We start from the raw sequence: 8998 nt of genomic DNA, 5'->3' as shown, positions 1-8998 counted from the left end.
TAGATTAGCCTCAACCAGAGCCAGGGCTTTTTCAACACTGGCTCCGACCTGGTGGAACGCTCTGTCTCATGAGACCAGGACCCTGCAGGATCTGGTTTCTTTCCGCAGGGCCTGTAAGACAGAGTTGTTCCGCCTGGCCTTTGGCTTGGAGTCAATTTGATTCCCTCCCCCTCTTTCTTTTTTCCTTTCTCCTTCTGGGATGAGGCTGCATTTTAATGTTTTAATGTTGTATTTTAATCTTGTTTTTAAGTTGTATTCATTCAACTTGTTTTTATTATTGCTTGTTAGCCACCCTGAGCCCGGCCTCGGCTGGGGAGGACGGGGTATAAATAACATTTATTATTATTATTATTATTATTATTATTATTATTATTATTATTATTATTATATTTGCAGAGACACTGGCATGAACGTCAAGGAACTAAACACATCATCTTGTCACACCACCACCTGGACAAAGTGGTTGAATACCTCCTCCAGTTTCCCTTCGGGTATGGAGCCCTCTAGGTTCTACTGGGCTAAGGGACTAAAGACTAGGACTAGCCGCCTGAGAAACAATCACATTCTACCCAAATGTGATTTTGGTTTTAAACACAGTGTAAGGAGTCTCTAGGGGAGTACTGTATATTGTATTTAAAAATGGGGTATCAGAGTTTTTAGGGGGCTAACCAGGTTGGGATAGCTGGGATAGCAGGCTTGTTGGTTTTTGAATGTCTTATGTAGATTTTTCAATTTCGTTGTTCTGTATGGGACAATGACAATAAAGATTATTGTATTATCGTATGGTATCGTATTGTTGGCAAGCTGCAGGGCTTGCTCAGAAAGCCCTTGCTGCCATTTCCTCTCTCTGGAGCATGGCAGCAAGCAGAAGACTTTAATCTGACCATTGCTCTTGTTTTTGCATTCACAGAGACTGCGAGAGAGTGTGGAAGGAGGTTTTAGCATCGGCCGACCCAGAACAACTGATCCATCTCACAGCCGAGCAGCTTTACCAAAGCCCCTTGGCAGAATCTGCCACCGAAGTGGTAAGGACCTACCACCTGCTTTCTGGCTTCCTTCCCAGGGTAATATCTAGGGGTTCCCGTATTCTGCAGAAAAGCAGGGAAAGTGACCTGCACCTCTCTCTCTTCCAGCAACATCTCACCAGCCTGTTGCACGCCATCCTCAGGATGGAGGACTACAAGGCAGCTGTGCGCCAGAACTTCCCACAGCTGCTGATCGCTCTCCTGGGGATGGTTATCAACTTCCACTATGACCAGGAATTCCTCGGGTGAGTAGTGTGTTGCAAAGGAACCAATGGAGTCCTTTCCCCTTCAACCTCGGGGGGTTTCCTGTCCAGCTTGGTTTTGCAAGGGAGGCTCTCCTTCAGGCGGCTGCTAGGGAGGAGGGATGGGATTTGAGTGTGTGACAATGACCCTCCTTGGTAAAACTGGCCTTGCTTTGGTTGCAGAGGGGCTAAGGAAGTTCTGCACCTCCTTCTTGGCACCACTGGAGAGCAAGTGGAGGCGGCCATCGTTGACCAACTTTTCTGCCGGGAGACTTTCAGCCAGGGGTTGTCTGCCATGGTGAGGTAAGAGGAAGAACACGGTGACCTTCCCCAATGGTCTGGCAAACGGAGCTGAAGGCACGGGATCGGACTGTGCCCCTGTTTGCTTCCTGCAGTGTCTTTCCCTTCCTTACCAAGATCTGTTTCTCCATTTCAGAGCTGTCGGAAAGCGACACTGGTGGATCCCTCCCATGGTGGAAAGCATCATCGCTGCTCTCGAGGACCAGGAGTTTGCCGGAATGCCACAAGTCGCGGCAGCTAGCTACATCGAGGTGAGGGGGACTGACGCGGGAGGAAATGGGTGCAGCAAGGAGGCCCTGGCTTGGTTTCTGCCGAGTGTTGGGCTACTTTGTGCCTAAGGACTGTTGCCTGTTTTAGTGCTCCTCAGAGTAGACCCATTGGATTTGATGTACATGGCAAACTTTGGTCCATTCACTTCAGTGGGTTTGCTCTGTGCAGAATTGCAAATGGTGGGTAAAAGGAGAACGTGCCTCAGCCTCTCATCACTGAAGGGTTTCTTTCTCTTTGGGCCTCTTTAGCTGCTCAGCTGCCGTCTGGAGGTCTATCCCTGTGAGGATACACTGGAGCGGCTCCTCAGCTGGCTGGAACATGACCAGCTGCACGTCCGGAAGCTCAGCATCAGAGGGATATCCCTGTTTCTGGACTCTGACATGGCAAGTGATGCTCAGAGGGAGGGGGGGTGCAGATCTCGATTCTAATCATGGCCCAGCACTCTTTTGCTGGCACAATACTGAAGGGCCTGTGCTAAAAGGCTGTAGGACCCTTCGCTTCTGCGGCTCTCGCTGCTGGAATCCCTGTCTTATGTAGATGCTGATGTCCTCCCAGAATTGATAGAGCTGGTAGACCAAGCCTACCATTCCAGGGAGCTGGGAGAGGAAGACCTGAAGATGCTGGCGGCAACCTACTGCGGCCTGGCTGCCCATGTGAGTATGAGGGGAAACATGACATCACACCTGGTGGTGGAGGAATGCTTTGGAAGAGGAAGGGTGGGGTTTAGACTGGCATGCAGCGGAGATGTTCTGGCTTCAGGAGGGTGTTCCTCTGGAGCACCTTCTCTTGGAAGCCTGCCTGGAAAACACAGGGGGAGAGTCACCCCTGCCCCCAGTCTCCCCCAGGAGGAGGATAAGGGGCTGAGCAGCCTCAAAACACCCCAGTGGGCAGGAGAAAGGAAACTGATCTGATGAGAAATACAACCTCTGATATTTTCTGCCTACAGGAGGAAGCCTCCGTCCGGGCATCAGCCATCCAACATCTGGGGCTGCTTCGGGGCTGGGTGAGAGACCAAAGGCTTCCCATAACAACAACAACAACAACAGAAGAAGAAGCCATTCACGAACTGGTTGTGGTCCTCATTCACCTCGAAGACGAGGACGAGGTGGCCAAGGTGAGGGCCAAAGAGGTGGACTTACACAGTAGGAGGGAGGGATTGTTCTCAGGAGCTTACGAGACTATGTACCGCAGTTTGTAACCCTCTTCTCTTCTTGTGTTGCAGGCTGCAAGGAGGGCTCTTTCCCATCTAGCCCCACAAGTGAAGTGGTGGGCTCATCCCAACAAATTTAGCCTCCACTTTGCTCTCCACCAGGCTGCCAAGCATATGGTAAGGTCCCTCTGCTTCATTGGCAGCTTTGCCCAGGGATGTCTTTGGGAGTGCAAGGCTCTTCTGCCGCGCTCTCAAGCTTCTCTGATGCCACTTCTCCTTTGTCTTTGCCCACAGAGCAAGACCTTCAGCAAGGACATCCTTCGGAGTGCTGCCTTATCTTGTACGAAGCCGTCTGCCAACAGGCTGCCATCAGTCTTCAGGGTGGCAGCTCTGCTTCTGGGTAAGTCAAGCAACGTCCTTCCCTGGTAGGGATGGACAGAAACATCTTGGTAACAATGGCAGGGAGGATGGACATGTCCCCAGGCCACCTGCTAGGTAGGCCTCCATCTGTGCCCAGATCTTGCTCTGAGTGCTCCGCGAGGGTGGAGGCCTCTAGAGCATACCTGTCCTCCTGCCGAGCTGCCTCTGTCTCCACTTGCTTTGCATCAAGATGACGTCCCTTTTCTTGCTTCTTTCTCTCTCTAGGTCATCTGGCTTTCCGGGATGCCAGTTTCATCCACAATCAAGACATGGCATCCTATGGAACATGTGAGTGAGACGTACGGAGGGCAGGGAGGGGTGCTTCTGCTGAGAAAGGTCTTCAGGGGAAAGCAAATTCCCAGATGTATGTTCAGACAGAGGTGCCACAAGATGAACATGCAAAGAGAATTGGAACAAAAAAAACCCCGGTCCATTTCTATGGTGGTGGTGCTTGGGGTCTTTGAAGGATGGGAGGCAATAAAACCATTTTACAAAAGTGCTACTCCTCTCTCCCCTCAGCATCCCAACCACAGCTTCTCCGGCTGATCTTCCTCCTGAAAGCGTCAACGAGGACCAGCTGAAGGACAGACTTGCGGATGTGGTCACAAGGATGAAGAGTGGGAAGATCCGAAGGAAGGCGCTCCGAGATCTTTCCGCCCTCCTGCAGAAGATCCAGGAATATGTGAGTTACTGAAGGGAAGCATTGCAACCATGCAGGGCTGTCAAGGCTGCTGCTTCTAGGCCCACCCTGCCAAGTGCCCAAGGGACGATCAGGCATCCCAGCACTTACCCAATTTGGAGAACAGAGCTGGGCCATAGTGAGTAAGACGGCTGAGAAAAGAAGTAAAAAGCAAACATCAGGAAAAGAGGGGTGGGAAGTCAAAAAGAAATGGTTTTTTTCTGCATAGGATGCTACATGTTTTGGAATGTTTGGAAGATTTAATTAAAATGTTATAGGAAAAATGGTGGCGGGTTGCTTCTCTTATCAGTCCCTTCTCTGGGTTCCTTCTCAGCCATCGGAAGCGCTTCCTGCATCCTCCCTTGGCCAACTGGTGGCGATTACCAGTCTTTGCGCGCTGGATCAAGACCCGGAGAGCAGGCAGAGGGCAGCAAAGGCTCTCTGCCATCTTCTGCCCATCCTGCGGCACAACGAAGGTAAGACTGGAAGAATGCATCCCAGCATGGGGTGGGGGTGAGCAAGACCCGAACTAACCCTTTGGCTTTCCTTTGCAGAGACACTGGCACAAACGTTAAGGAACCAAATACTTCTCACCAGAGCTGAGAAGGTCCTCAAATCCACCGGAGGACCGGTTCCTGAACTGTTCGTGGATAATTGTCACACTCTTGCCAGGGTAAGTCGCTGTCTCTCAAACCACATGTTCTGAGTTCTGCAGAGGCAGCACCTGGGCTTTCTGCTCCCCAGCCCTGCCCTGTGGGCATCTCTGACCTTCCTCTCTCGCTTCAGATCTCTGTCCGAAAGGCATGATAGTCCTTGGGCTCCCCCCCAAACTTCTGCACCAATCCTGGTACCTTTCTGGCGAGCTGGGTGGCTTTCCCCTTTTTGTCTGCATCCTGAGCCCTCCTCTCCTCAAGCCTCGCCGTCTGCAGTGCTAGCTGGACCTCCAACACCCGGTACCTTTCTTCCAGGCTTGGACTCGCTCCCGCTCCTGCTTCTCCGGTTCCGGCTGGGTTGCTCATGATGCCTTCTCCTGCACAAGCTGCTTTCAAAGACTGTTGGAATGCTATGATGGGATGATGAGCTGCTTGTGCGTAAAATCGTAGTCCCTCAGAGTTTGTTCAAGTCCACAAACCTCTGTCTGTGACGGAGCCCCTCAGACATGGCTCCTCTAGTCACTGGCAGATTCCGACAGTGGCTGCTTTCGGAATCGCTTCCAACATAAAAGCTCCTTAACGGAAGCACGTCTTCTGGACTCACGGCGTGACAGTTTCCGGCGAGGAGTGGGTCTCCCTATGGGAGGTCCAGAAACCTCCCCACTGTTCTCGCTGGAGGTATCCCTGAGCCCTCCCTCCTGCTCGCTTTCCCTCAGAGACCCACCTCTCCCCCTGCTGGCTCCTGCTTCAGCTGCTGGGTCTCTCCCAACCTCCGTGAGCCCTTCCACCACCTGTCTCTCCGATGGCAGTTCCCTGACAGATACCAACGAAAGAAGAATGGCAGATGAAACTATTGGAATATGCAGAATCGGCTTAAATTGGCGGGGGAAATTCAGAACCAGCAGGACCAGACTTTTCTGAAAGACTGGAATACATTTATGATATATTTGAAAGACAATTGTAAGCAATTGACATCGCTAGTAGGGTTACAATAAGTTTTATAAGGTTAAATGATTATTAATTAGTAGTAGTATAATATATAAATGATTGACAAAGATTAAGATTTAATAATAATAATAAATTATGAAAATGCATTATTAGAGATTAGGTGGGAAAGCCAACAGATGGGAATGAGGGAAGTCTCAGGCTTATATAGCCAAATGTAGCTCTGATGATTATATAAAAATGATGTTATGTTGGAAAATATTTGTAAAACCTAATAAAATTATTATAAAAGAAGAAGAAAAAAGAAGCACCTTCAAAAACATACAGAAACACTGCTGAGAACTCTGGGAAAGTAAGCTAGTGAGAGAAATCTCTACACACTTCCCTGGAGGGATGCCCCGTCATCCCAAGATGGAGACATAGAGGCTGGTGGCAGGGGTTGTGTCTGGTGAGTTAGGAGGATGCTGGAATCTGGAGAGGCAAGAGATTGTCTTGCTCTGAGCTGGACCCAGAGCTTTTGCCTGGGCCATCCCTGGGAAGCTACGGGGGAAGCAAGATCGCTTGGAGGTTTACTGCCGTGAAACGCTCCATCCTAGCATCTATGTGCAAGCAACGCCTGTTATCCCAAAGAAACACCAGTCTTCATTGCAAGGAAACTGAACCCAGGCTAAGCACAGGCACCCCGGAGTCTCCTGCTGCTCAGAGATGGGGATTGGTCTCTCTGCGCGTGCAGTTGCGTGGCAAGTTCCCGTCCCCCCCAGTGCAAATAAAGACACATGACACAATTATTAAGGTTAATGGGCTAAATAAGGCCACAACTTTATTGGTTGCAGGTGATGAGTGGTATTGGCTTAGGCATTGGTCCTAACCGACTATATCCGGCTTCAGCCTGTCTGCTTGAAGTCCAGGAAGGGTTAACCACCAGTAGGGGGAGTCCTGCAGATGCACATCAACTAGGAACTCCCCCAGGGTCACCAATAGGGGGCGTGCCTTAGGCCCTCACCTCCCCAGGCTTCGGACAGCCCCCCCCCCCGGAATCCTTTATCAGACTATCCTTCAATATGCATGGCAAGTGATGGTGCTTCAGGAACAGCTGATAGGCGGGAAAAGAGGGAGATCCCCGGCTGCGCTAGCGTTAATTAGGGCAGGCCACGCCCCCAGAGCCAGCCGATTGGCTGGCCAGGGGGTGACACAGCAGGGGATTCCCATGATCGCGCGGGGGGCTGGGCCGTGACGCTCGCGATCCCACCTCCTCTGCAGGGCGGAAGTGGCTTTGTGTGTGCGCAAGGACAACTGAGTTTGTGGCATGGCCAAAGTCAGATGGACAGAGGAGGGAAGCGCAAGGCGCTTCCATTTAACTTAATGGTCACTGGTGGTGCATCCCTGGCCTCTGTTGGGTGCTATCTCCACCATGGAGTCATATTGGGATACCTCTGCAGCCTACAGGTTGTTATTTTTATATTGCATTTATATCCCACCTTCTCCAAGGAGCTCAAAGTAGTGCATTACTGCCTCTGACCGCTGAGGCAGAGCAGAGCTATCTTTTTCGGCAGCCACCAATATCCCTCTCCTCCACAACCCCAGGTTGATCGCCAAGGCTGGGCTGGATGAATCCCAAGCTTGAATTCAGATTGCCGGAAGAAATATCAACAACCTCAGATATGCAGATGACAAAACCTTGATGGCAGAAAGTGAGGAGGAATTAAAGAACCTTTTAATGAGGGTGAAAGAGGAGAGCGCAAAATATGGTCTGAAGCTCAACATCAAAAAAACTAAGATCATGGCCACTGGTCCCATCACCTCCTGGCAAATAGAAGGGGAAGAAATGGAGGCTGTGAGAGATTTTACTTTCTTGGGCTCCATGATCACTGCAGATGGTGACAGCAGTCATGAAATTAAAAGACACCTGCTCCTTGGGAGAAAGGCGATGGCAAACCTAGACAGCATTTTAAAAAGCAGAAACATCACCTTGCCAACAAAGCTAAGCTGTATAGCTAAGCTATGGTTTTCCCAGTAGTGATGTATGGAAGTGAGAGCTGGACCATAAAGAAGGCTTATTGCCGAAGAATTGATGCTTTTGAATTATGGTGCTGGAGGAGACTCTTGAGAGTCCCATGGACTGCAAGAAGATCAAACCGATCCATTCTTAGGAAAATCAGCCCTGAGTGCTCACTGGAAGGACAGATCCTGAAGCTGAGACTCCAAGACTTTGGCCACCTCATGAGAAGAGAAGAGTCCCTGGAAAAGACCCTGATGTTGGGAAAGATGGAGGGCACAAGGAGAAGGGGACGACAGAGGACGAGATGGTTGGACAGTGTTCTCGAAGCTACCAGCATGAGTTTGACCAAACTGCGGGAGGCAGTGGAAGACAGGAGTGCCTGGCGTGCTCTGGTCCATGGGGTCACGAAGAGGCGGACACAACTAAACAACAACAACAAGGTTGATCACCATTACTGCCTCCTGTGGCGGTGAGTTCCACAGTTTAACTATGCCCTGTGTGAAAAAAGAGTTCTAGGTGCCACGCGAAATGTTTTGTTATGATCCACCTGCAAGGATCTTTCAATGAGCAGTCCTGACAAGCACGGCTGTGGATCTTTGCCAAAGGTTTCGCAAGAAACGCAACCTGTTTTGTTTTTGCTTTTTTAAAAAACAAAAAAGCATGTGAATCGATTCTGCCGCTGAATAGAAGATGAATATGTAAAGCAAAACATCCCGTGTGCTGGCACGAATGAGACAGTTTTGCTGATTTCACAAAGATTGGAGGTGGCTGCAGGAGAGGGGAGGGAGACATGGGACTTTTGCAACTGCTGACCTATAAAAAGCAGCTCAGCCAGCAAAAGAAGCTGGGAATCAAGTTGATGCGTGCCTGAGATCCTGATGACATTGCCAAAACTCAGCTCTGGAGCTTGCATTTCTGCAGCTGAGCAGCCGAAAGCAGATACATAAAGCATAACATTATAAAACACACCCTGTGCATATGGAATGAGGACTTTCAAAGAGCTGGAGAAAATATCTTCTTTAAAAGCACATCTCTTTGGTCTCACTGCCCTCCCCCAAGTCATATTTTTTTACAGGTCTTTTTTTTTTTTTAAGCCAATGCACCCCATGAAAGGTGCAAACACATGCAGCCATCACTCTTTGCAGCCTCCTTCAAATATTTCTTGCCTTGTGCGGGAAGCATAAAAACAGACTTGCAAGCGGTTTTCTCACCATTGAGGAAACTCGAGGGATTGTGTTCTGATGAGGTGCCGGTGTTAGTTCCTGTTTACAGACTTACGCTTACTCACACACACCCTCACCCCCACCAGACTACA

General features: G+C 50.0%; 2 protein-coding genes across 2 annotated transcripts; both read left to right on the top strand.

Annotated features, from left to right (window-relative positions):
* The first annotated feature begins 437 nt into the window (after nt 1–437).
* On the top strand, nt 438–3815 carry LOC308591858 (uncharacterized protein). Its single transcript, XM_081202839.1, has 11 exons — nt 438–491; nt 911–1025; nt 1134–1270; nt 1451–1570; nt 1704–1818; nt 2086–2220; nt 2326–2490; nt 2784–2951; nt 3060–3164; nt 3282–3387; nt 3633–3815. Exons 3-11 carry the CDS (start codon nt 1170–1172, stop codon nt 3701–3703), a joined length of 1086 nt encoding a protein of 361 aa, XP_081058965.1. The 5' UTR covers nt 438–491; nt 911–1025; nt 1134–1169; the 3' UTR covers nt 3704–3815.
* A 35-nt stretch (nt 3816–3850) lies between these two features.
* LOC308591857 (uncharacterized protein) lies at nt 3851–4837 on the top strand. The gene is made up of 3 exons (XM_081202838.1): nt 3851–4089; nt 4421–4562; nt 4641–4837. The coding sequence occupies exons 1-3, from the start codon at nt 4018–4020 to the stop codon at nt 4790–4792; spliced, it is 366 nt and encodes a 121-aa protein (XP_081058964.1). The 5' UTR covers nt 3851–4017; the 3' UTR covers nt 4793–4837.
* The last annotated feature ends 4161 nt before the right edge of the window (nt 4838–8998 follow it).

The sequence above is a fragment of the Podarcis bocagei genome, assembly GCF_964188305.1.
Source record: "Podarcis bocagei genome assembly, chromosome: 7".
Lineage (NCBI taxonomy): Eukaryota > Metazoa > Chordata > Lepidosauria > Squamata > Lacertidae > Podarcis > Podarcis bocagei.
The sequence above is the reverse complement of the archived record's forward strand: the minus strand, read 5'-3'. Positions and strand labels throughout refer to the sequence as shown.